Genomic DNA, 26330 nt, shown 5'->3' on the forward strand with positions numbered 1-26330 from the left:
TACAAGAGGGATGTGGAGGTGCTGGAACGTGTCCAGAGAAGGGCCACGAGGATGATCAGAGGGCTGGAGCACCTCTCCTATGAGGACAGACTGAAGGAGTTGGGGCTGTTCAGTCTGGAGAAGAGAAGGCTCCGAGGTGACCTAATTGTGGCCTTCCAGTATCTGAAGGGGGCCTACAGGAAGGCTGGGGAAGGACTTCTCAGGATCTCAGGTAGTGATAGGACTAGGGGGAATGGAATGAAGCTGGAGGTGGGGAGATTCAGGCTGGATGTGAGGAGGAGGTTCTTCACCATGAGAGTGGTGAAACCCTGGAATGGGTTGTCCAGGGAGGTGGTTGAGGCCCCGTCCCTGGGGGTGTTTAAGAGCAGGCTGGATGAGGCTCTGTCCAGCCTGATCTAGTGTGGGGTGTCCCTGCCCATGGCAGCGGGGTTGGAACTAGATGATCCTTGTGGTCCCTTCCAACCCTGAATGAAACTATGAAACTATGAAACTATGAAAAGCCCTTGTTTACGACACATTTGATCCCTTCCCAGATAATTCATTATCTGTACATTGCATGTTTCCCCTGAACAAGAATAAAGCAGCCTGTGCTTTTCAGATCAAAGTCATCGTTTTTTGCAGGTAAAAATTGCAGACATCCCCACCCCAATTTTAGGGAAAAAAAAAAAAAAAAACCCAAACCCCCAAACATTACTAAAGACTTTCCAGTAGATGGCAGAGTTACCTTGTGACAAAGCTGAAAGTTTTACAATGAAAGGGATCCTTGATAAAAGGTTCAAGTAAATGGGAACCTAATAATCTTCATCAAGAGTAAGTGTGAAGTCCTGCACCCGGGGAATAACAATACCGTGCACTGGTACAGATTGGAGGTTGACCTGCTGGAAACCAGGCTCCTGGAGAAGGACCATGGATTCCTGGTAGATCATAAGTTATCCATTGGACAGCAATGTGTCATTGTGGCCAAGAAGGCAAAAGATACCCTGTGGTGCATTAAGAACAGTGTGGCCAGAAGGTCCAGAGAGGTTCTCTTCCCACTCTACTTTGCCCCAGTGAGACCATATATGGATTATTGTGTCCAGTTCTGGGCTCCCCAGTTCAAGAGGGACAGGGATATACTAGCGAGTGTCCAACAGAGAGCTATCAGCATGATTAAGGGACTACAACATCTCTATTATGAGGAAAGGCTAAGAGATCTGGGGCTGTTTAGCCTGGAGAAGACTGAGAGAGGTTCTTATTAATGGTTACAAATGTCTGAGGGGTGGATATCAGGAAGAAGAAGCCAGACTCTTTTCAGTGGTGTCCTGTGATAGGACAAGGGGCAATGGATACAAACTGGAACACAAGAAGTTGCACCTCAACATAAGGAAAACTTCTTTACTGTGAGGGTGCTGAAGCACTGGAACAGGCTGTCCAGAGAGGTTATGGAATCTCCTTCTCTAGCGACTTTCAAGACCGATCTGGATGCATTCCTGTGTGACTTGTCCTAGGTGATCACATGGTATTTTTAACAAGTTTCCTTCATCCTGTGGTGACCTTATTGATGATTTTTGCCCACAAGTGTAACACAATTCAAACTGTTCCAAGATCACGTGTCTTTTCTCTCCCCCTTCATCCTCATGAATAATTTGGCTCCTCTTTCTCCCTGACATAAACACTGAATCTTGCTGAAGGTCACACAAACATTCCCAGTACCTTCTCATTCGTGTGCAATTTAGCACTGTATTCTGTGCTTCGTATGATTTTACATTCACAACATGTGGCTGTATTGTTTCCATGGTGGGATAATGCATGATAGTCAGTTCACACAGTGAATAGCACACACTGATGTTTCAAAAGCTAATTAGTGATGTAGATATGTTGGGGGTTTTTTATTGCTGCATCTCAGTTTATTCAGCTGGAAAGCTTTGGGCCAGGCAAGGTCAGCAAAGACAATTAGAGAAATGATCATTACTCAGTACAATAGAAAGCTGAAATAACTAAGATTATTTAGTGTAGAAAGGAAAAAAAATTAGGGTCTAAGGCATCTGACACCCTCAGGTAAGTGCAAACCAATCATTTTTGCCCTTTGGCCCAGGATCCTCACTAAATCCATTTGTCAATCAGCATTTCTGTCTGAAGACAAAAGCCCTCATAGGCTTTGACAGAGAAACGAGATCTTTCTATTGCTGAGTCAGCAACTCTTCATTTCCAGCCATTAATCTCATCAGTGTTCTCTGAAGCAATACCCTGTCTCCAGCCTTCAGTAGGTAAAAGGAACTGTACAGGAAATCATTGGGCAAGGAGGCTGTGGGGAATGCAGAAAATGAAAGCAAACAGAACTCTCCTCTGTAAGAAATGCTCTTAGTTGGCCTCAGCTTATAAAGTTTTTTCTGCAAGTTGCTGTGAGGAGGGATGGGGACAGAGAGGCTTTCACCAGCCTGTCTTTTAAGCTTTTAAGTAATGGTGCCAAACTCTCTGAACACAGTTTTCTTTACTAGGGAACTTTCCCTTCAGATCACTAGAGGTGCAGATTCCACCCTCTCCTCAGATGCCAATAATTTATGCAGAAATATCTGCCCTTAGCTTACCATATCCATATGGCCAGGCTTTCTATACCACACATCACTGAAAAGCATGAGCAACAGCACTTTCAACACAACTACAAGCACATGTAGAAGCTGTACACATACATGCTATAGGAGAGGGAGAGACTTCATATGAAGGAGGCATTGAAACAAAGGAAGCTGTGCAGGACAGTGACAGTTTTCAACTGCTGTGGTGGAGTAAATCTTTTCTTCCTACCTGTTGCATATCATGAACAGCAACAAGAGACTTCCTACAGTAGGCTACATCTCTGCTGAGTAACTCCCCAAACAGCTACCATGAATAAGAGGACAAGCAAAGGCCACAGCAAGCATAGGAGACAGTGATCTCCCAGGAAAAGGCACCCAGTGACTTTACTGCTTGCAGTGGGATGCTATCAAGATGATGAAGTGCTGGAAGAAGACAAATGTTCCATCAAAACTGCCTCTTCAGCAGGTGTGTGAGATCCAAATTCCTACAGCTGTAACCAGCAGCATAGACTTATGTTCACTGAAACATGAGGAGACTGAAAGGGCAGCCATTTTCAAAGTAACTAAGGAAAAATGTGTAGCTTTTCCAAATACAAAAATTCAACCCCATCTCACACAGATCTGCAATGAACTCCCAGAGCAGCAGAGTGCTACCTCACTTTTTGTGAGACTGGAGACTCTGCTATGTAACTGCTCCACCATTAACTGAAAAATAAAAGCTACTTGATTATGTTCAAAACCAGCACTTAAACATGGGAAGGAAAAACTAATGCTTAGTAAGTGGGGCCAAGATAGCACAAGTCCTAAGTCACTGGCAACAAGATCCTATGACCAAAACAGCTCCTCCCATCAAGAAAATGTTTTGCTGGTTGCGTGGATGAGTAAGAAGGACACTCCTTGACCTGTTTCCTCGGTTGGCACCTGGCTCTGGCCAAGCCAAACAACATCAGGTGTGTCTTCCCCATTGTATTCTGATTTCCACACTGGAGACCCTGAACACAAGAAGCCCTGGCTGTAAGCAGCCCTGATCTCACTGGGGCAGAGAAACTTCAGTTACTGCTGCCCTAGAAGTAATCAGAAGAGGCTGTCAAGAGCAGGGTCCAAGCCTGAGTATAGGTAGTTTATAAACAACTGGAAACATAGACCTCCATGTCTTAATTGGCTAGCCTTGACGCTCAGATGCAGATAGCACTTCATCCTCCTCTTTCGATGCCACAAGGAGGAGGATGTACGAGAGACTCGTGGAGGACAGCACTGGCAGACACCAGGTCCCTGCCTGCAGCTGCCCGCTATATCCCAGCCCATTTTTAGCATTGCACAACATGAACAGGTAGCACCCACCACATCCAAGCGATTTTGCTCAAGATGAAAGACAACTTTACCCTCTTGTGACAAAGCTCTTAGGCACCTACAGTCAGTATCGACATCCCACTGGCTGGGACCTTCTCAGACCGAACTTAAAACAAGAACTGTGCGCTGTAGTGTTATTACCTGCATGGCTCTGCGAGGAGGCCACGCGTGCCATGTCTCTGAAGCCCAGCACTTAGATTTTCAAGGTTATCCAAAACGTTCGGGCTTTCCCCACTCTCCTTACACCCGCAGACACTGGCAGAGGATGTGATACTAGGCGCCGCGCTGACTGGCACGGGGAGCGCTCCCGCCGCACTAGGGGCTCTGCAGGAGCAGAGGGAACTAGCGGAGTGGCATCCACATTACTCTCGTCTCCTGCCCACCAGCCTCACAGCTGCCTGCTCCTTCCACACTCTGCCGCCTCGCCTCCAGCCGCCGCTCAACCTCTGCCGGCCCTGCGGTAGCTGCACAACCCCAGCCCCTGCCTTAAGTCGGCGGCACCAAGCGCTGCCACCCCCCTCGCCCCCCGCGGGCCCCGGGGCCGCCCCCCGGCCCGGCCCCGAGCATGCTCAGTGCCTCCCTGACCTACTTTTCCCCTGCTGGAGCCGGCAGCGACGGAGCGGCGGGTAACGCTGCGGCACGGTACGGCACGGCACTGCGGCAGCGCCGCGCTCCGCCCGCCCCGGCCCCGGCATGGTGCTGTGCAGGGCGCGCTGAGGGGTACGGCGGTGGCGGCGCTGCCGCGGGGCGGCGGCAGCAGCGGCACGCGAGCGGGAGCTGCCGGCGGGCAGGTGAGCGGGCGCGGCTGGGGACGCGGGCCGCCGTTCCTCCTGCAGGCCGGCGACGGTCCCGAGTAGGCTACCCTCCACCTCCTTGCCCAGCCTCGCCCCGCCGCCCGCACCTGCCGCAGCTGCCGGCGACCTGGCTGCGGATCTCCGCGTCCTCGGCGCGGAGCCGCTGCGGTGAGCCCTGTAGCGAGTGGAGTAGCCCCGGGGAATGTTAAAGAGCCCGAGCACGGGGACGGTGGCCGTGCGCGCGGTGGGGGGTACGGTGAGCCTGTCAAGCCCGACACTGTGCTTCTCCCGCAGTGGCTGTGGGCCGGCAGTTCTCGGGGAGCCCGCCGAAGAGAGCGGTAAGCTACGCGCGCAAGACAGTAACGCTGTGTGCCGCATCGAAGTTCAGGAGATTAATTCCCGTCAGCGCCGAGGCTTGCAGGGAAATGTGCTTTTTTAGGTGAAAGAGGTAACGAGCCCAAAGCTGTTACCGGAGAACTTCCCCTTCTGTGCTCCTGCCGCAGCCGAGATGCTCGCTGCTGTCCCGCGCAGGGACAGAGGACGGAGGTGGCAATTCAGAGATGAGAGCTCTTCAGTGCAGCTGGCTTCTCAGGAGAGCTGTAGCTGTGCCGCTTTAAATTTAAAAGAAAGAATGTCTCCTGATATTTTGATTTAATTACCCTTTTACTTCACAGGATAGTCTCATGAGATAAAACTCGGTTTCAGAAGTGCCTTGAGGGAACAATCTAAAACTTGAGAGCAGTCTTGCAATATCTATCAAATACTGTTTCTTAACGTGACAAATTGGAACAGCATAGGGCAAGGGAATGTAAGAGAACAGAACAGTACTGAGCAGACACTTGTGGGGAGTCTTGCAAGAGACTACATTTCCTAGCAGTCTTCTCTCAGTGGTTAAATTGAAGCATCTGAAAATGGAGTTTCCCTGATAGCCCTGCTTGAGAAATAAAAGCACCAACTGTGCAAACGATGCTAAATATTACATGCTTTCTCCTTGTATGTATTTGTCTGCAAGACTATAAAGATAATTAAAGGGGAAAACCACAAAGGAGTTAAAAGGAAAAGAACAATGTTGAAATATTTTAGAGTCATTACATTGTGGAAGAGCCTTTGCTCTGGTAGGACAAAATACAGCAGATCTCAGTGTTTGCAAGGCAGGAATCTTGTCTGTCTTAGCATGTACAGTTAATAACAGCATCATTGGTGTAGTTGTGGTTAGTGTAGTAGTAATCCTTTCTTATTAGAAAGCCTCGTTTAGATTGCAGTATATCAACATCAGTTGTTGAATGCAACTTACACAGCTGGTGTGCACATTGTACACCCTTTTTTTCTCCTGAAGATTCTTATGTTTTCAGAATCCTAGACAAACAGCAGAACATCTACCAATAAAAGGCTTTCTTCCTACTTCAACACACTGATACATGGTATTTGTCCAAGGCATGTTTCCCATCCTGAAAGCTTGGAGAGAAAACCAGTCATGCTTAGAGTATTTAATACATGGTGAGAGCATGCAAGTGAATTCTGAAGTGATCTGTCGTGTACAACTTCAGTTGCCTCCCTACGCAAAGCCACCCCCCGTATAGTTTGTGAGAGGGTCATGTTTGTGATGCAGTGATATGGCTGTAGGGAATGTTTTAAATGGAACAGAACCCATCTCTGTTGCAGTCCTTGCCTAGAAAGTTGGGAATCTGGGGGCTGGCATTTCTTTTGGGGTTTAAACTTCTTGCCAGTGTAAGGCACCACTGAGATCTGGATACTGATGGTAAGAGCAGGAGTTGAGCTTGCCAGGAGCTGAAGTAAATGTTACAGAGCATTGCTAGCAGGGCTTCTTAGTCTGTCAGAAAGTTGCACCTTTACGAGAAGCTTTTTTGCAGACACAAACACCTATGACCCTGCTTCGAGATATCCTGGGCCATTTTAATATGCAACTAGAGGACTGTGGTTGAAGACCAAGCTCCTGGATACTTCCTGGAACTTTTTAGTTTCTGTGATTCTGATCTGCCATCTTTGTAAACTTCTCTTTGTAGTCTTAATTTTAGTTTGTGAACTAAACCAGTGACATTTTCTACCCCTATGGAGACCCACCTTAGAAACATAATTTTTAAGATAATGAGGATACTGTTACTTTTCACCAGTTACTGTGACTAAAATAAATTGTAACAGCAGTTTAGAGCATCATATCCTCTGTCTGCTAGGAAGACTGTGAAGAGAAAGCAAAACTTGGACCTGTTTGTGACAGGATAGAGGAATTCAAACAGATTCAGGAATTTTGATTTACCTGTCTAAAACATTTTGGTAGTGGACTTTCTTATTTCTGAGGGAAATCACCATGAGTAGCACCTTTTTATCAGATATAAGAAACTCTGTACAGATGTGTGTAAAAGTCTCATTTTGGAAGAGGTCCACTGTATGCAGAGAAATCACATTAATAGTAACCTACCTAACTCAAACTTAATATTTAATTGACATGGTTTTGCCACTCCAAGAGTTTCATACTAAGAAAAGATTCCTGCTGATGCTTTTAAGTCAGGCAGAGTCAGGGCATGCATATGGCAGTGCAGCTGCACTGCTGTGTGCAGAGTCCCACCATACGTGCATGACTGTGTGGTGCACAGTCCTACTGACAGTGTGGGATGCTGAGAAAGTGACATTACTTAAATATGACAGTTTTCAATCAGGCATAGAAATAACTGGCACAAAAGTCTGAAATTACAGATATTATTTAGTAAACTCCTGAGGGCTTCCAGCTAAATTATTGCATATACATGGCCTTATATAGACATACTTGGAAAGGGATGAGTTGATCACATTTGCATACAAGGAAGACTTAGGTTGCTGCAGGTACAGGGCAAACTAATTTGAATCCTGTCTGCTATTTGTTTTGTTACTTGTGGAGGAAATAGGTGCAGGCACTTTTAACTTGAAATGATCCTTTCCTATTGCAATCAGTCATGAATGGTTAGATTCCTTTCAGTTCCTTCCCCCATTAATCCTGTCCTAATCACAGTATCCATGTGTAACCTCTTTGCCCTGTATCCTGGAAACCAATAAATGTGAAAGCCAGTTATTTAAAATTATATCCATCTTCCAGTTCTATAGGAATAAAGAAGAATTAGTCATTCTCAAATGGTTTTTCTCCTATTTTTTTTTTCTTTTATATTCCAACTAAAATGGCAGCCTTTTGTTAAAGATAGTGTAATGAAAACTTTCAGTGCTTTGAAAACCTTCACTTACTCAAAGCACATATAACATTTAGAGTTTAAATAGTGGAAGTCTTTAGCCCTGCAAAGCCCTTCATGGCTTTATTTAAACAAAAGGTGATTTTTAATTTTATGTCTTGTTTGAACATCTTATATCTGGATTTTGTCCCCTTCATTGGGGAAAAAAAAACAATTAGATGTGCTTAAAGGAAGGTTAGCTTTGGCAAACATCTCAAAAGAGGAAGCAAGAGAGAAGTCAATCAGGTCACATTGTGCATTGCTGTGTTCTTAGCAGGGTCACATAAGCCATGCCAAGAGCACATGAGATTTGCTGACTTTAGTCATTTAAACTGTTTGCACAGTAATGCTTATAGAGTGCTGATAGAACTAGAAGATGAGAGGTGTGTAAAGAAAATGAAGGATAGGTAGAATTTGGTGGTCAGGCAGTGTGCAGATGCATGTGGAAGTGCAGGAGAGTTTCTCTGGGCATCTTTGTTCCCCCTTTCTTAACAAAGGGGACTTCTAAGCATCGATCCATCTGCATTTAGTGCAGCAGCAAAGCAGCAGGTATTCTGAGAGCTCAACAAGGAGTCAAGCAAGTGTCTCTTAAAAAGCTGTAGAGATGTTTCTGTAATAATAGCTTGTATACAAAATTATATTGAGTGGTAATTGTCCAGCTTCCAAATAAATACAAATGCTGAATTAAATATAGATAATCTACAGAATCATAATGCTTACTTGTAAGATTAAAAACTCTTTACAGAGTGTATACCTAATCAAACGTAAGCTGAGCCTTAAAAAGTCTCCATTACTGGTAATGTTAAATTTGCTTTATAATATGGGTAGTAAAATTTAGTAGGACATTTCCAACACAGTACCTGTCTTGATTAAAAACAGAAAGCTCTCCACTAAATACACAAATTTGTTTTTACTTCATTAAAATACCTCCAGGAAAGAACACCTAAATTGCTCAGTCTCTATCAAAATGCAGCACATATGAACTACAACTTATTTAATGAAAAGTGTGAGTGGTTTTGTTATTTTAGTGTATTTCATAAAAGGTTGGTTTGATGCAGCAGAGGTGCTCAGATTACAAGAGCTATGATATCAAAAGGGAACTTCTTAGAAGTCTGGCATTCGTGAGATACTCTTCAATAATGATACCTACAGTCTTCCATCTATTAATTTTAAGGCTAATGGATTAGGGTCTCTGAATATTCACTGTCATGAGTCGATTATCAACCAACAGCCTCAGGTCCCTTTCCAAGTTGCAGCTCTCCAACCACACATCCCTCAGTCTGTAGCTTACTGTGGGGTTGTTGTGACCCAAGTGCAGGATCTGACACTTGGCTTTGAATCTCATACAATTAACTTTGGCCTGTCTGTCTAACCTGTCTAGATCCCACTTGTAGAGCTTCCCTACCCTCTAGCAGACTGACACAGCCACCCAGCTTGGTGTCATTTGCAAGCTTACTGAGGGTGCACTCAATCCCCTCATCCGGATCATTAATAAAGATATTAGAAGGAAAAGGCCCCAGTACTGAAGCCTGAGGAACACCACTTGTGACTGGACACCAGCCAGATTTAACTCCATTCCCCACCACTCTCCAGCCATTTTTTTTATCCAGTGCAGAATGCACGTATCCAAGCCTTGTGCCATGAGTTTCTGAAGGGGAATGCTGGGGGACACAGCATCAGAGGCTTTACTAAAGTCCAGGTAGGCAATATTCTCATCCACTATAGGTCACCCTGTAGAAGATCAGGTTAGGCAGGACCTGCCTTTCATAAATCCATGCTGACTAGGCCTGATCACCTGCTTGCCTTGTGTGTCCCATGTGACACTCAGGATGACCTACTTCTAGTTACTTAGGCTTGTAATAAGTCTTCTCTATATAGTAAAGAGGGCTTATCATTGTACTTCTTTATCGTGTAAGTACAATGGAGGAGGCCAAACACATTTTTCTCGGACTCTAGTCATCACTATCTGTGTCATCACTCTACAGTACTGCCACTCAGAAGGATTACGAAGGGAATCAAGAAAGCAGTATCCCAGCATCCCATATAGGAATTTGTATTTGAGTATGTAGTTTCTTTAGTTTGGTAGGGGCCTTTAGAGGCCTCAAAACAGGGATAGTGTGGACCAGTTTGCTTAGCCTGTGGCTAGTCAAGTTTTGAACATCTGAATGGATGGAAATTCCACAACCTCTCTGAGCAACCTGTTGCAGAGCTCGACTGACTTCCTGCTTAAAAATTCTGTGTGTGCCTCTGAGAGGAACCTGGGTCTGTCTTGTCTGTAGCACACCATCAGGTGCTGAAAGCAGTGAGTGAGACACTCAAGTGGTTAGGGCAGGACCCCACAGCCCTGGTGAGAAGCTTCTACAAGATAACCAGGCAGCTGAAGGGACTGAAACTTGCATATATTTGTGAGCTGCTGCCCAGTGGGGAGACCCTGGTCTAGATGTGCAGAAGGAAGTTCTCCCTCTTACAAAAACACCACCAGCATGCCACTTATTCAACATAGCCAGGGAAGCAGAAAACCGTGAAGTTATGAAGAACAGAAATCCTCCCAAAGAGAAAGAACAGAGCAGCTCTTTTGGAACCAACCCTTAACATTTTATTAACTGTCAAATGACTGGAGCTCAGGGACAAGGTTTAGCATCAAACTTGGTAGAGTTCTATAACGGTTGTAGTCAATGATCTTAAAGGTCTTTTCCAACCAAAATGATTCTGTGACTAGAAAAATCAGTCAGAAAGTTTCTTCTAGTTGTGAGTGACATTTCTCTTTATCTGCCTGTCTGGACCCTAATAGCTTAACCTTTTCAGTAGGTGTTCTCACTCTTAAGTCTGTAAACTGACAGCCTGTGCCTACTGTGTTCCTCCAATTGCATTCCTGTTCCAGTAAAACTACTAACTTTTACATCTGCCCAGTCTGTAAAGGCAATGCCTATGGAAATTAGGAAAGGTACTAAGAAGTTTTTAAATAAATAATTAGCTTTCATTTCATTCATCTTTGATATTTATTTATAGACAAATGAGGACTAGAATAAAAATAATTTCATTTTCTTGATAATTTACAAGCTGAGCAAGACAGTATTGGAATGTTAAAGCCACAGGAACATAATTAATTTATTTGTACAATAAGCTGGTTTCTTATGCTTCACTTTTGAATTGAACAACTTCACAGTTAATAGGATTACACATTATTCTAAGAACAAGAACAGTCCAGTCTTACAGAAGTGAGTGAGCCAGGAAAAGGTATGCATCACTGCCCTCCTTATCTGTTATTTTGTAGTCTGTCATCATGTGGTTCTGCACAAATACAGTACTTATAAATGTGGCCCCTCATCCATAGTAGTTTTTTGTTGGAGGCAGTAATTATGGGAAGCAAACTCACCTGAAACACTCCAAAAAATTAGATGGTTAATCAGAACACATCTTTGAGTGATTAGTATTCTGAAGCTGTCCAACCATCAGTCCAAGCTGTGTCTTCTGTTTAGACTGATGTTTGATTTTGGATAGAGAAGTTAAAACCTCAGTTTTCATACCTGCTTCACATAGTTAGAAATAATACTAGCACTCTGCAGCTGTGCTTGTTCTGGGGTGAATTCCAGGAAACTTCTCTGGGTAAAAATGCATAGAGAGCATGTTAGAACTGACTATTCTGTCACTTAGAAGAAAAGCCTGAGAGTTTCCTTATGTGGCTCAAGTCTCGCACAGTTTTCCTTGGAAATTTATCTCAAGAGCAGTAAATCTGTTCCTTTCAGATTATACTATTTGGGTTAGAGACAAAAACAATATTTAAGGACCACTGGCAATAACCTCTCAGTGGTAAATGTTGCTACAGACAAAATGCAGCCAGGTAAACTATGTGTATCTTCTAGGTGCTGCAGGAGTGTCTGGGGATTCCTCTGATTCTGTTTTGTGAGGTAAGGTTGTTCCTGACTAAAACTTTGGAAGGAGACGGTAGCTCAGAATAGATGGGGGCTCTCCTTTTTCCTTTTCATGCAGCACAGTTTTAAAAATGATTAAGAAAAAATAAATTAAAAGGAAACCTATCTCTGTAACCACATTAAATGTATTAGAAACTTTTACTTTTTATAAATCTTTTACAGGTAGATCACATGCTTTGAGGATGGGAGAGAGTACCTATGTTCTTTCTGTGACCAGAAATTTAACTTTGCTTATAGTGATCCTCCCAGAGGACAGTCTGTTTCTACAGAGAAATATTCTGTATTGCAGATGTCCTCCTTTTTTACTGTTCTGTATTACTCTCAGTCATGAGGAGTTACTACAAAAGGTTACAATTTTGGCTACTTTCATGAGATTGATCATGAGCCACAACTAATTACTGCCTCTCATGGCCAAGCTCCAAAGTGACAGCACTGTACCCATTTCTCTATTATTCCAGATTCTCTTCCTTCTTTGTCAGAATTGTGCAGACACCACTAGCAGTCCTGTTTGAGTCTCCTTAAGCTTCTCCCTATTTAGTAGTGTGATTGAATCATAACCCCTTACATCACTTGCATTTGCCAAAGCAGCTTGGTCTGTTCAGCAGTGGATAAATTTTGTAAAAGATTAATGAGTTTGGTAAGAGATGAATGCCCTTGTGTTGTAGTCGGGCCTCAGAGATTGGAAGGGCTAAGGACAGATGGATTTATCTCTTAACACATCTCCCAGTTGTGGCTGTGACTACAGGCCCAACACCAGATGCACGAACAGCCTGCCTGCTGTAGGTCCAGCTGCATTCAGAAGCAGCAATCCAGTGCACTGATAGTTCTATTCATTTATATGCAACATAGAGAGATACTTTAAGATGCCAGTGATAAATGCATCAAACTACAAAGTATCTCTATAGCTCTAAAATATGGATTCAGTCATAAACCTGATCTTCTGGGGAAGTACTTGGTGTAGCCAAGGTTACAAACCTTATCACAAGGTATCACTCTGGGGAGGGGGAAGGAAGTAATATTTATACCATGTTATCTACTATTGTGCAAAGTGTGTGTGGGACTGTGGTCAAGCCATAGTTCCTGGTAGTCAAATTGTGGTTCTTTTAGCAGCTGCACAAAACATTTCTTGGTTTTGGTCTAACTCCTCCAATGGAAGATTGGAGTAATGGGTCTTGCCCCTTCTTTCTGGTGCCATGGTGCCATAGACCACTGGGTCTTCACCTATGCCTGCTCTGTTCACTATGCATTTATCAGTAATATTGATCTCTGTAATATTCCACTGTTTAATGCTTCTAACACATCTGACTCCCAGATTTGTTTTCCATGATATCTTCAGGCTGCTGTTGTGCCTACAGCAAAGCTGTAGGACAGAGACTCTCAGGAAATCTCCCTTTGCACCGCATGCTGGTAAATGTGCACATTTCCTAACCTTTTAGTTCTCTCTCACTGCTTCTTCCTGATTTCCTAACCAAACTAGTGGTTTTGGTCCTGCCCAAAAAGTTAGCAGAGAGTCCTGGACATTCAGGTCCCTGTGTAGCCACCCTTTAACTTTCTTGTGCTAGGTGAGGCTGAGAAAACCTTCTTTGGTTTCCTCCATATTTTTGTCCCCACTAACAGTGCAGAGGATACACACCAAAGAAAAAGTTCCTTATCATTTCCTAGTTGTGCTAGGAACATTTGTCTAAACTTGCATCTCAAAATACCATTCATCAGCCAAATCACTCCCTGACCTCTCAAAGATACTCAGGTGTCCATCAAGAGCACTTCCCAGATGAAATAAGAAAGTAGCATTTCTAAAAATGTTGCTTTAAGCCTGCTGCCTAGTTATTCCTCATAGCAGCAGCCACCAGACTGTGTTTATTTCAAACAGAAATGCAGCTGCATAGGTTTTTAGTGTTTTCTCAGCATTCTGCATTCCAGGAACATATAGGGGAAAGTACATTGCCAGGACTCACATGAGTAGGTATGAATCTCCCACAGTAGACATAAAATATTCAACTGTATTTCTTAACTTAATTCTTAATTTATTGCAGCTACTTATGATACAATTCTGTGCCAGAGTGAGGGAGTTGCTGTTATTTTCAGACAAGTAACTGGCCCTTTGACCATGTTAAGAACAAGTCACATTTGTTACTGCTGCACAAAGGTACAGATTTTGCTTTCATACACACCATGTCAAATTCAGGTAAACACAGAGTGGCCACAGCTTATGTTATTACTGCTATCACACACTTTCCAAAGAGCCAACCACAACATCCCTCTACTGCAGGGATTTAGTGGGCTACCAACTGCCTTGAGCTTCCCAATACACTGCACGTTTTTCCTCACAGGTTTTCTATTCACCCACTGGGGTGATGCTGTTTCATTTCCTTCTGGAATGCAAATTGTTCTCCATGCTTGTCTTGATCTGCTTTTGCAGAGGAGGAGGTTCTTTTAGGGATGACCCAAATGAAACCAAGACAGAACTGAGTAGCTGATTGGAAAAAGCACTTGAATTTTATTTCATTTACATGTGCAGGGGGAAAATGTAGAAATACAGAAAAAGAGGGAAAAGGCAAGGGATAGCAAAAGCAGAGATAGTTACCACTGAAGATCAAGTCTCACCAATCCTTAAGGCTTAAACCAGTGGGGGAGCTCCAAACTTCCCTGTTACCATCAAAGTTTTATACCTTTTCCAACCTGATATGTGGTCACAGTTCCTAATTCATTTGCCATGGTTATAGTACTTTCAACTGGACCCACAGTTAGTTACGTGTGTCAGTCCTGGTCCCCACAGTAAGCTGCACGTGTCGGCCCTGGTCCTGCAGTAAATTGCATGTATCAGCCCCGGTCCCACAGCTAGTTGTGTGTTCTTTTGGCTCTAAACTGCTGCATCAGTCATCTATGAGGGTCTTCTCCATCAAAAGATCCATAAAACTGCCACAGTGAGCCCCAGCTTGCATTACAGCACTCCTGAATGCAGAACCTGTGGCCTTGTCTGGTTATCAGCTGTTTTTTGTAAATAAGCAGCTGGGGCAAACAGGTGTAAAACTATCTTGGGACAAACAACATTGAGGCAAACATGAAATAAGCACACTCAACTCCTTACAATGCTAAACACCTTTTTTGATCACTACTGATTTTGCTGACATCAAAAAATATGGTGGACATCAAATACAATAACAAGCCACAGCCAGTAATTTGTAACAGAAAGCTTAATCAATTAATGTTCTTTCGCCCTTCCCATTGTCCTAATCCAGGCAGTCTTTGTTCCTGCATTTGCCAGGAAGCATGATATGTCTTTTTGCTTTTCTATTTGGCACAATGCAGATCTCTTAACACTGTACCGAAACATGTTATGGAGTGAATACATGTAACCATAAAGAATAGCTATCTCCAAGGTTAATGGAATAGTAGAAATGAGGTGGAAATAGTTACTGAAGTGAATAGGGAGCATCAAAGGATTTTTTCAAAGTGCAGGCACAGGCTGTACCTGTAGAGAACTTCAAAAGTGCAGGCTCTATATGCTTTGCATAATCAGAAATGGATTTCTGAGGTAATTGTTTATGTTGCTTGATATGACAAATGAGACTTACATATTAATGTAAAGTTAAAAATTATTCTGAGTCTTCAAGACAAATATTTCTACATTCAAGAACTAGACAACCAGAGGAAAATTGAGGGCAGGCTTGGAGTGGTGACAAACATCCACACCATGTATGCAGCTTATCTAAAAAAAACCCCACAGTTTATAATTTCCATTAATTATTTGTCCTGCAAAAAGGAGGAAACTATTTTGCTTAATAACAATTGTTTGTATTTCTATGAAATAAAGTTCATTACAGAGAACAAAGGAAGGAGAAGAAAATCTGTCAAATATTATCAGTGAAAGACACTAATGTTGTTTTCTTTCCTTTTTCAAAAATGGAGAGGGGATTGTGGGTTTTTTGGTTTTCATTTAATGTTTCCCTTATATATGGAACTGACCTAACCTTACTAGCAGTCACATTGTCAACCAGATCTTTAATGAAATCTAAACAGTTTTGCAAGTGAAATGTTCATTTGGGGAAAGTTTGTTACCTCTATTGGATTCCAGGTAAACTCCTCTAACTAGTAAGTTTCACTAAGTTTCCATTATTTACTCTAGAATCACAAATAAAGCCAATGTACTTGGATGCTTTGATGTGATTTTTAACATCATTTGTGGCCCTTAGACTCTGAGCGCATTTTTCAAAGGTGCTCATTTTGAGGCCAACATTGTGCCCTCAGTCAGGACTGAATGCTAGTTGTGTTTGCTGGGAGCATAATAAGGCCCATAAAGAGCACATTTGTACACCCCCATCCTCTGTCTGCAAACTGAAATCACTGTTTAAGAAAGGGCTCTTTGTAGATGACCAGTTGAGGGAAAATACTGTAGTGAGAGCGTGGAAAAAGTATACAGACAAAGTGTGTAACGCCACATGAAGGACAGAAAAGTTCCAGCTTCATTTGTATCTCGAAGAAACCTTACCCATATTTATGTTACTAGCAAGTATCTTTCTTTCTAAATCTGGTCTGAAAACAGCATTGAAATTACTTTATTGAGTATAAATTTCCTCTTTTAAGAATATTCTTCCAAGGTATGTTTTATCTCAGAAAACTTTAAAAAATGCAGTAGCTTAAGGAGAGTAAATGGTCTGAGAAGCTTTGCTGTATGCACTATTGTATTTGGATAAGATTCTGTATATTAAGGATTTCAGCAACAGCTCCAAAAACCTTTCCAGGAGCAGATTCTTTCTTATACCATGTTCCACAACTCATATTAAGACCATGTCCATGCCAGAGTCGTGGCACTGAGCTGCAGTGAGGGCTTTAAGGTGCTGTACCTTTGTTTTTCCTGTTGTTTTTGCAGATGTTTTAAAAAAAAAAGTCTGTAGAGCTTTTGGTATAAAACAGTAGCTTTTGCTGTAGTTAAATTGCTGCTAAGTGTCTAGGTGATGAAAGCCTTCTCCCACACTTGCCACTCTGAACAACACTATTGTCAGGAAAATGCATGCCTCTTTTTCCAGTAAGAAGAAGGTCTCTGATAGCATTAGCATTTAGACAAGACACTGAGCTGACGATTATGAAATGCATTAATAGATGTGTCACTATTTTAGAAGAGCACATCTAATAAATTGTTTATACATGCTGTCTTATTGTATGTATTTATTTATTTTATAGGATATTTTAAACACAAAATTGAACAGCTCAAAGTAGAAGTCTTCTGTGACCTCCTCACCTCAAGGGCCTGCATTCAACAGAACCGATCCCACTTCCCAGCCAGTCACATATACCACTTGAAGGAAAATGAACATACTGAACAGCCACCATTTTTTGTACTTTCTGCCTACAACACGCCTTGTCATCTTACTAGCAGCTTTGACAACTGCAGAGGATGTGACTAACAGCACTTTCAACCGCACTGACGTGAGCGTGGGATCTGTGCCTATGGTAATCTCCCGCATCGACCATATTATCGTCAAGGAGGGGAGTAGTGCCTTGATTGACTGCAATGTCCAAGGTAGTCCTAGTCCACATTACAGATGGTACAATTCCAACGGCCGCCTGCTCCAAGAGGAAGAAAACAAAGGTAAGATCCTAGTATTCTCACTGAGGAAGCCTGTCCAGAAGCACTTCTGATTTCAGCAGGTTGACTAACAACCTGGATTTAATAGCCTGACTGTGCTATTTTCTTGTGTGAAAATAAATTAAAGCCCAGTGGCAGCCATATATTTGCTGTGTGCACCTCAGAAGAAATCCGTAACATCTTTTTTATGTGCTGTTTATAGCAACACATAGCAAGAAGCTGAAGCACTTAACAGAAGGTGTAGACAGGCTTCTTTTCATTAGAAGATTTCAGGTTTGATCTTATTTGTCATTCTGTCCTCTTTTGTTCTTCTCTACACCAAAAAAGACAAAATCTATTTTCCAACTCAAGGGAGGGTTTGCTAGACATATATGAGAATAGTTTATTGGCATGAATTCAACACAGCTAACTCTCTGATAAGCCTGCTGTCTTTATGCATGGTGCCATGGGAGTGTGAGAAACAAGAAATGCCCTGAATGACCAACAGAAAAACCTATATAGGGCAGCAGTCAGAAGGACCAGCCAAGTTTGTGCCTTCCTAGCTTTAGCTAAGACTCTTCAGTTGCATTTGCCAGAGACCTTAATTACACATGAGCTTGTTTTCCTTACATAGAACGTTTGGATGATAATCCTAATTATACTTCTACAGAACATTTCGGGGGGGAGGAGGGTGGTGTGGACGGTGTTATGCTCATGTAATCCTTCCATACTGACTGCTTTGTTCACAGCATGATGAAATAAACTCTTTAGTTATTCAAAGTAAATGCAAGATAGCTTGCCTAACTCATAGCTGACATGAGGGAGTACTCTGCTATGATGGGAGCAATAATTGACCCAGATGGATGTACAGTAGCATCTGCAAAAGCTTACTGCATAACTGGTGATATTTTACATTATTTTATAATTTTCTGAGTAAAGCTGGAGAAGGAAGTATTTGAGCTAGTAAGCCAATTTTCAATATAATTTGTGCTATCATGGCAACATACTGTGATCAGTGCACTAGAGCATTTTGCTAAGGCTGACTAACAGAAATGTTCCTCTTCAGTTAGGCATCTAACATTAGGTCTTTTTATAGTCACAGAATCACAGAAGGCATCGGGTTGGAAGAAGCCTTTGAAGGTCATCTCATCTAACCACCCTGCAGTGAGCTAGATCAGGCTGCTCAGGGCATCATCAAATTTGACCTTGAATGCCTCTAGGAATGGGGTCTCCACCACCTCTCTGGACAACCTCTTCCAGTATTTCACTACCTCCACTACAAAGAACTTCCTCCTAATGTCCAGCCTAAATCTACTTTGCTGTAGTTTGAAACCATTTCCCCTCATCCTATCACTATATGCCCTTGTGAACAGCTCCTCCCCAGCTTTCTTTTAGTAGGCTTTCTTTTAGTCAGCTGAGAGAGATAGCTACTAACAGAAATATTTAGGTAGGTGAGCAAAAACTTTGACAAAATAAGTAAAAATTGCAGATGTGGTATTAAGGTGACATAATTTTGACTTCAAACAGTGCACTTCTTCCTCTAAGAAACTGCCTGCCTTTCTGTGAGAAATGTTTCCTAGCACCAGACTATTCTTTACTATGTGTATAGTTATGTTGAGTATGGTACTGAATTGTTAGCAAAACCCAGCAATGATACCTTTACTAATCATTGTTTTCTCATTAGGCTTATGCTGTCTGCCAGGATGCACTGGCACAGGCCCAGTCACAGTTCAATACCATTATGTCATTTATAACAGCTGGAGCCAGGATATATCAGCAAGGCATCCTGTCATTTTACAATTAATAAAGACCTAATTTCCCAACAGTGTAATTCAAAGAAATGCTGAGCAGCCAATATTCCATCTTTTTTCTTATTTTAGAGGTGGAGAAAGAAGTGTCATCTGTTACTAATGCTAGCATTTCACCTGGAAGAGAGTTTTCATCTGAATTTGCCTAACTTTAGCAGACTGGGGCAATTTATTCTGTGTGAAGATCTACTCCACACTGAGCTTTTTATTTATTCTATGTGTTTTAATTTCAGGCAAAGCAATACAGCACTTTTCCAGAGTTAAGATGGGGCAAAAAAATAGTGTTTCAGCTAAAAAAGTAAAAATTCTAACAGTATAATAAGATGTAATAAAGAACTGTCCATAAAGGAATTTTGGCAGGAATCACGAAGGAACACTTTCTACATAGGCTTCTACTGAAGATAATGTGAAAAACCCAATTTGGATAAGCTCATAACTTCTCTGAATTAAAGGTGATTTTTGACAAATGTGTTTCAGAATTGCCCACAGATTCTTCCTTGAAATAAATAAAGTGAAAAATACAGTAATCTTTGTAACAATAAAAGAACTTCCATGAAAAGGATAAAATAAATCAAGGTATACACCAGTTGTGGCAGGACTGTAATCCTTGCACTGTGATTGACATGGGTCTTGTGCTGTTTTAGTCCTCTAATCATAGATTCTGTGTCTTTGCTCATCTTGAAGTTGCAGCTGGTTAGGTTAGATTTAAAGGCAAACAATTCTCTGATAATAGAGGCAGGTAAACACCTGAAAGTGCAATTTCTTCTTCTTTATGACATCTTCCTGTATGAAGTATTCAAAAGGTATGGAGGCACTCTAACAGTTTCTGGCTGCTCTCTCCACCATGTGAACCATGGGTTTATGTGAAGGGAAGAACTGACACCAGGCTTTCCTGTTGGGGTTGAATCATGTTTATTATACCAAAGTTGTAATCTAGTAAATCATATCACATGGAATAAAGCAAAAAATACACATCCTCAGACCTTGGATGTGATATTTGAATAAAAATGAAGCTCATTTGGGGAACTAAAAATCTATTTCATTACTAATATATAGTGGCAAACACAGTAACCAGCTGAATCTTGAATCACTTTGGCAGTGATAGAAGTGCTGATTTTTAACATGCTGTTTCAAACTCAGTTTAATAGCTAAATTGTCCTGCTGTGCCATATCCTTCAAAGGATATGAAATTAAATGTGCATGTAAAATGACATATTGTGAGTAAAAATATCAGTTATATTACACTGATAGAAATTACATGTAAAAGAAGTTCCATCTTGGTGCACAGAAGCTCATAATAGCAAAGATGTTTTCTTAATTGGTCATGACTGTTCTTTTACCCATCCATGTTACTCCTCTGATCCTATTTCCCTTTTATAAAAAAAAAAATCATACTTCAAAATTAGATTCGGAACACTTAACAAGGCAAGCAGTATACTACGTGATGTCTGAAATGTTAGGGCTTTGGAGGTTTAACAGAAGTATATACAGTACAGTAGCAAAACACCAAAATAACCTAATTGTAAGAAAATGCATTGCTGGGAAACAAAACAAGGAGGGCTTAGCAGGTTTTTCTGCCTCACAATCCCATTACTACTGTTCTTTGAAGAAGTGGCATGTGCTTAGGAGGCTCTCTGGGGTAAGTAGTCATAGCTTTATAACCTAACTGACCATAAGATTGTAATAGATGTCATGCATATTAACTTTTTTAAATGAGACTCTTTTAGGGCATGATCTGATTATTCAGAGTTGATGTCATGGATCTGATAGCAGACCAGATAGAATCTCAGAAACAGGCAGGCCTTTGTGATACTAAATTCTTTGTCTTATGAATGTTTCCTTCTTCCAAAATCTGAAGCTGGTTTGACAGAACTCATGTTTAAGAATATGCTGGTCATGTGAACAAAACACTTCTAACTACACTACTCTGTCTCCTCTCCAGCAGGAAAATGGTGGTTTCTTGACAATGGGCTATTAAACATTACCAGCGTGTCTTTTGAAGACAGAGGCAAATACACATGCGTCGCATCTAATGTGTATGGCAGTGCTAACAATACTGTGACGCTGAGGGTTGTTTTCACCTCTGGAGATATGGGAATCTATTACATGATTGTCTGCCTTGTAGCTTTTACCATTGTTATGATACTGAACATTACTCGTTTGTGTATGATGAGCAGTCATCTGAAGAAAACTGAGAAAGCAATCAATGAATTCTTCAGAACAGAAGGGGCAGAGAAACTCCAGAAAGCCTTTGAGATTGCAAAACGTATCCCAATTATCACTTCAGCCAAGACACTTGAGCTTGCCAAAGTAACCCAGTTCAAGACGATGGAATTTGCTCGCTATATTGAGGAACTTGCTCGGAGTGTACCTTTGCCACCTCTCATCATGAACTGCAGGACTATAATGGAAGAAATTATGGAGGTTGTTGGTCTGGAGGAACAAGGACAGAATTTTGTGCGGCAGACAGCAGAAGGCCAGGAAACCACTGAAACAGATGAGCTGTACATGATCCCAAATGCTTTGAAGCGCAGTGACTCTCCCACAGCTGACTCTGATGTCTCGTCACTACATGAGCCACCTCAACAGATTGCAATAAAAGTGTCAGTTCACCCATTGTCCAAAAAGGATTGCATGGATGGTCAATCACAAGAAAGCATGCAGTTGGACACCAAGGAAGAAGACACTCCTCAAACACCAGCACTCCCTGCAGAGCCCCCTCCTGAGCCTTCTGCTGAACTCAGTTCTGATGACACAGCATTGGCAAATGACAAAAATACATGTGTTATCTATGAAAGCCATGTATGATAGTTACTCCTGAATCTATGCATAGCAGGAAAATCAGGTGGAGCTCTTTTAAAAATACATATTGTACTTGCCGCTAAGCCTTACCTGGAGACTATCATAACAAAAGCATGTGTGTGGGTTATTTGGCACTATCTTCTCAGTTTGACATCAGTTTACCATGATGTATGGCAGAGTAATTGCTATTACATTAATATTAATTGCTCTTTTTGATTAGGAGTATTTCCAAGAAACATTTACCTCAGCATTTTCTAGGTTGGAGTCACCTGTAGTGGCCTCCTGGAAGTCATTGGTAGTCTTTGATGTAGGACACTTGAACTTGCTAAACATAAAACTGGTTTTAATTTTCCTCCTTCACTCTCATTATTTCAATTTATTGCATTTTTGCAAATATTGTCTTGTGAATTTGAAATATTGCCCAAGAGGCAGCACTCTAGTAGCCAAATAAAATCCTAATAGATCCCATTTACAAAGCCTGTTTGCTCAGCTGCATTGTGATTTAGAGGGCTATTAAAGAAAGTTAAAATGTTTCCGTTTCATTTGAGACCACAGTGCTTAGGCACATGGGAAATAGTTTTCCCTTTCCATGGAATGATGATGCCAACAATTGTTTCTTTCACACTGAGAAACAACTTTGAGGTGTATTTTACAGTTGGGAAAGCCTAGAAACATCTTATAGAAAGCTACAATCCAATAGGGTTTTGGGGGGTTTTGCATACATTTGACCATTTTTTACTTTGCCAGAATTTTATCTGGCAGCAGCTGCAAGTATGCAGCTTATTTTGTAGTCATTTGGTAGGAGTAAGTGTGCACTACCTTACCAGAAGATATGCAGATTCCTTAACAGTCCTACAAACACTAGCAATCAGCTGATGGCAAGGCTGAAATGGCAGAAGCTGAAATTCTCAATTTTGTGCAGATTCATATTCTGAAAATCAATCCTAAATCATAAGTCTGAGAGTGTTTTATCCAAGCAAGCAAACAAATTATAATCAAATGTTCTGTGAAATTACAATGACGATCACACAAACTCTTTACTTTGTTATAATTGCTTTGGTATTTTAAGACCCTCCTCCCTTTGTAGGATATTCACTGCTTGAGTACATGTGACTCTAGCCCACTAAAGCTTTAATGATCACAGTGATTGTGGTGTTAAAAAGGATCAACATTTATGCCAGGAAACCCCAGGAGTGGAAGAGAAGTGATAATTTATGTTGCAGACAGACAATAAAAAGGACCTTCTCCAGGGTGGAAAGAAAACATGCACAAGGAGGAGCTTGTGTAGGGCTGATAGCCTATTACTTAATTACCTGGCACACATTTAATGTACGACTAATGAACAATTACTTAATAGTTTAAGAAGGACTGTAGAGTAAATATAGATAGTCAAATCTGGAGTCAAATATACTACAGAAAAAGAAGTTACTTAGGTCTTTTGGGAGGTGATGTGTGGATGGCTTTCTGGACATTTTACTGAAGTAGACACTTCTACATAAAGTGTCCGTTGGAGGCAATCAAGCTGTGTTAACTGCATGGCTAACTGAGACCAAAGTCAATGTTGCAGCTATCTAAAAGAACCCTTGATACTGAACTGAGGTTTTATGTCAACTTTCTCATGTTAAAGTGCAGAGCTTCCCTAGCAACACAGGAAGACTCGGTGAGTTTCAGAAGCGATGCAGGGAAGGCTGCATACTTACCTTTCTATGATTATTTTAAAAAATACATTTTTAATAATGGACATCAGATTTTGCAACCAACTTGTGAATATGATAACATTTAGTTGCCTGATGTTTATTTGTGCTCACTGCAGTAGCAGGCATCTATACAAAATGCATTTGCACATGCCCAAATAGCGGGCAAAGTCCCTTTAAGAATGTGGCTGGAAATATTTCCGTTCCAGCGCAGCAATATAAATCTAGAGAACAGGGTAGACTAAGGGAATACTACAAAGAACCTCACTTCTGACCTGTGTGATTGAAAATACTACTGATGCAAACTGTTCACTTCTTGTCTGAGTCCAAAGTACATTTCGTTTTAATGTTCACAGCAGTTTTTCAAGTTACTTAATTTGTTTCTGATATGAAAAAGGATAAGGGTAGAAGCAAAAGCAGGAACTTGCACTAAATTCATTTAACTCACCTTAACCACCTGAAAAGAGACATCTTGATTTGTTTGCCTGTCCAGCTCCTGCGTTGTGAAGGTACCTGCTTAATGCCCTACTACGATTGCACAAATGAGCAAGGATGTTCTCCTTGGAAGCATAAAACCAACTTTTAAATTACACTTCAAAATAAAATGTTTCAAATTTATTTGTTAAACTACAATATTTTAGTTGTTTTTTTAATTATGACTTTTTTATAGTAGACACCAGACCCCTTCATGTATTCATATGGTGATCAGTACCAGGCGGTTCTGATCCCATCTGCTACCCCAGGCTGTCCTCCAGCCTGTTTGATATTTATTATTTATTTATTTATTGAGAAACAATTGAGAGCAAAGAATTCCCATGGTTTTTTTCAGTATCTCTGTGTAAACCTGCTAGAAGATGCAGATTAGTTGTTTTCCAAAGGCTGCCCACAAAGAGGATGTATTTGATGTGCACGCAGATGTACATTGCAACCTGCCTATGAGCAACAGATGTTTGGATCAGATGCATGTATAGTTGTAGTGTTGAATTCCATCTGCAATAAGGTCAAAAGGACCTTGCCTTTGCTGGAGCTGGACTCAGAGCTTAGGGGGTCACACGTAGGACTGCTCCAGCCAGTCTGCTATAGATCTTTGGACATTTAGAACAAAAGCAGAACAGCACTGTATCTGAAGAAAATACAGATTGTGATGGTTCTGGAATCTTCTTCTGTTTTCATATATGCTGCTCAGTATCTTTATGCATCTATTGTATAACACCTGTAAGCCTAAAGCTATTTACATGTTTTCATGCACATATGTTGTGGGAGATTGATGGGAAGCAAGAGCCAAACCCATCTGTCCCGTTCCAGATTTTCTGATATGCTATTATAAACAATTCTGTCTCGCAGTATTTCTTAGGAAATGGGTATTTTATTTTAACAAATATAAAATTAAGGGTGGCTCTAAGAAAACATTAATATTTGCATTGTTGTGTATTTTCATGCATCTTAAGCACTTCAGGGATGTGAGAGTGATCTGTCCCCATCATTTGACTATGCACACCTATTGTTACATTGTTCCAAATACTAATGGTTCTTAAAACACTCAGAGTCTGGAAAATCCAGTCCAACTGAAAGCATTCCAAAAGCATAAGGAACACCAAGTCAGGCGTAGAAAGGAAAAGAGATTTGCAACGTATTTTTACACCATTTTAAAATATTTTGGCCAAGACTTCATGAAACATGAATAGATTTCTGCAGCACAAGAAATCAGTGTTGGATTTGAATTTTACACTTACTATTTTTTTCCCCCCACTAAATTAAGCCTATATTAATCAGAGCACTTGCTATCTACTTACTCAACATTCTGAGCAGCATTTGTTTACTGCTGATCCTTTCTTTTATTCTCTGATTTGAGTATGCCTGTGATGAAACCTACCCTTCAGTCCTTTTTGAGATTGTCATTTAAAAAATTTATAAGAACCCACAGATCAGCATTTCAGTGACAATTTACGATTATTAGGCAAGGCACAGCGGTTCGCTGCTGTGCTTAGAAGTTCCTTTCTAATTGGAAGAGTTGCAGAATGGCACATGTGGGCGGACGGTGATTTTTTAATATCAGTGCCTGTTTTATCCTACTGTACATAACCGTGTCCGTTCCTTGATTTGCAGTTACCCTTTGACAAAAGTACTGTAACGCATAACCAGGGCTTTCTGACATTTGGTTTGATTCAGATAGACTAATTCTGGAAAGTGTTAACAACATTGAATTTTAAGAGTTCTCATGGATATCTTGGCAGCATGCTATTTTAAGAGTTGGCCTCTTAAGTATGTTGTGCTTAGTGGGACAACCGAAAGCTTCTTAGATGCAAAGAAAATGCTTGCACTGAAGTATCTTAAGTTATAGTTTGTTTATTATTAAATACTTTTTTGATTTTTCAAGAAACTGTAAGACAAATATGAATGTGTTCTTCTGAGAAGCAGTTACTGTATTTTGATTTGAATAACTGTTACGATTTTATAGTTCACAGCCGTAAACCACAAAGAGACCAGTTTGTGCTGAAGTGGCAAAATGAAATGTGATCCAGCTTGTAAATTGATCATTGTTTCAATAAAGAACTTGCACAGAGTATGCTGAGTTTGTACACACTCAACAAGATGATAGTTTCCTAGTAAGAGTATG

General features: G+C 41.3%; 1 protein-coding gene across 7 annotated transcripts; it reads left to right on the forward strand.

The window, feature by feature from the left end:
- Nucleotides 1-4545: 4545 nt before the first annotated feature.
- On the forward strand, nucleotides 4546-26277 carry MFAP3L (microfibril associated protein 3 like). 7 transcript variants are annotated; one of them, XM_068137090.1, is made up of 5 exons: nucleotides 4546-4693; nucleotides 4991-5034; nucleotides 11775-11819; nucleotides 17025-17433; nucleotides 21160-26277. In XM_068137090.1, the coding sequence occupies exons 4-5, from the start codon at nucleotides 17151-17153 to the stop codon at nucleotides 22023-22025; spliced, it is 1149 nt and encodes a 382-aa protein (XP_067993191.1). In that variant the 5' UTR covers nucleotides 4546-4693; nucleotides 4991-5034; nucleotides 11775-11819; nucleotides 17025-17150; the 3' UTR covers nucleotides 22026-26277. The 7 variants fall into 7 exon arrangements, with proteins under 7 accessions (XP_067993191.1, XP_067993187.1, XP_067993190.1 ...); XM_068137086.1 differs by lacking the exon at nucleotides 11775-11819; XM_068137088.1 differs by lacking the exon at nucleotides 4546-4693 and having other exon boundaries at nucleotides 4877-5034.
- Nucleotides 26278-26330: the final 53 nt, after the last annotated feature.

The sequence above is a fragment of the Melanerpes formicivorus genome, unplaced genomic scaffold (genome assembly GCF_026170545.1).
Source record: "Melanerpes formicivorus ecotype bairdi unplaced genomic scaffold, bMelFor1.0.p_v2 SCAF_4, whole genome shotgun sequence".
Lineage (NCBI taxonomy): Eukaryota > Metazoa > Chordata > Aves > Piciformes > Picidae > Melanerpes > Melanerpes formicivorus.

Coding starts and splice junctions, on each gene's coding strand:
- MFAP3L (XM_068137090.1), top strand. CDS start 17,151: ATGAACATACTGAACAGCCACCATTTTTTGTACTTTCTGCCTACAACA. Junction 17,434..21,159: donor CCAAGAGGAAGAAAACAAAG/GTAAGATCCTAG, acceptor TCTCCTCTCCAG/CAGGAAAATGGTGGTTTCTT.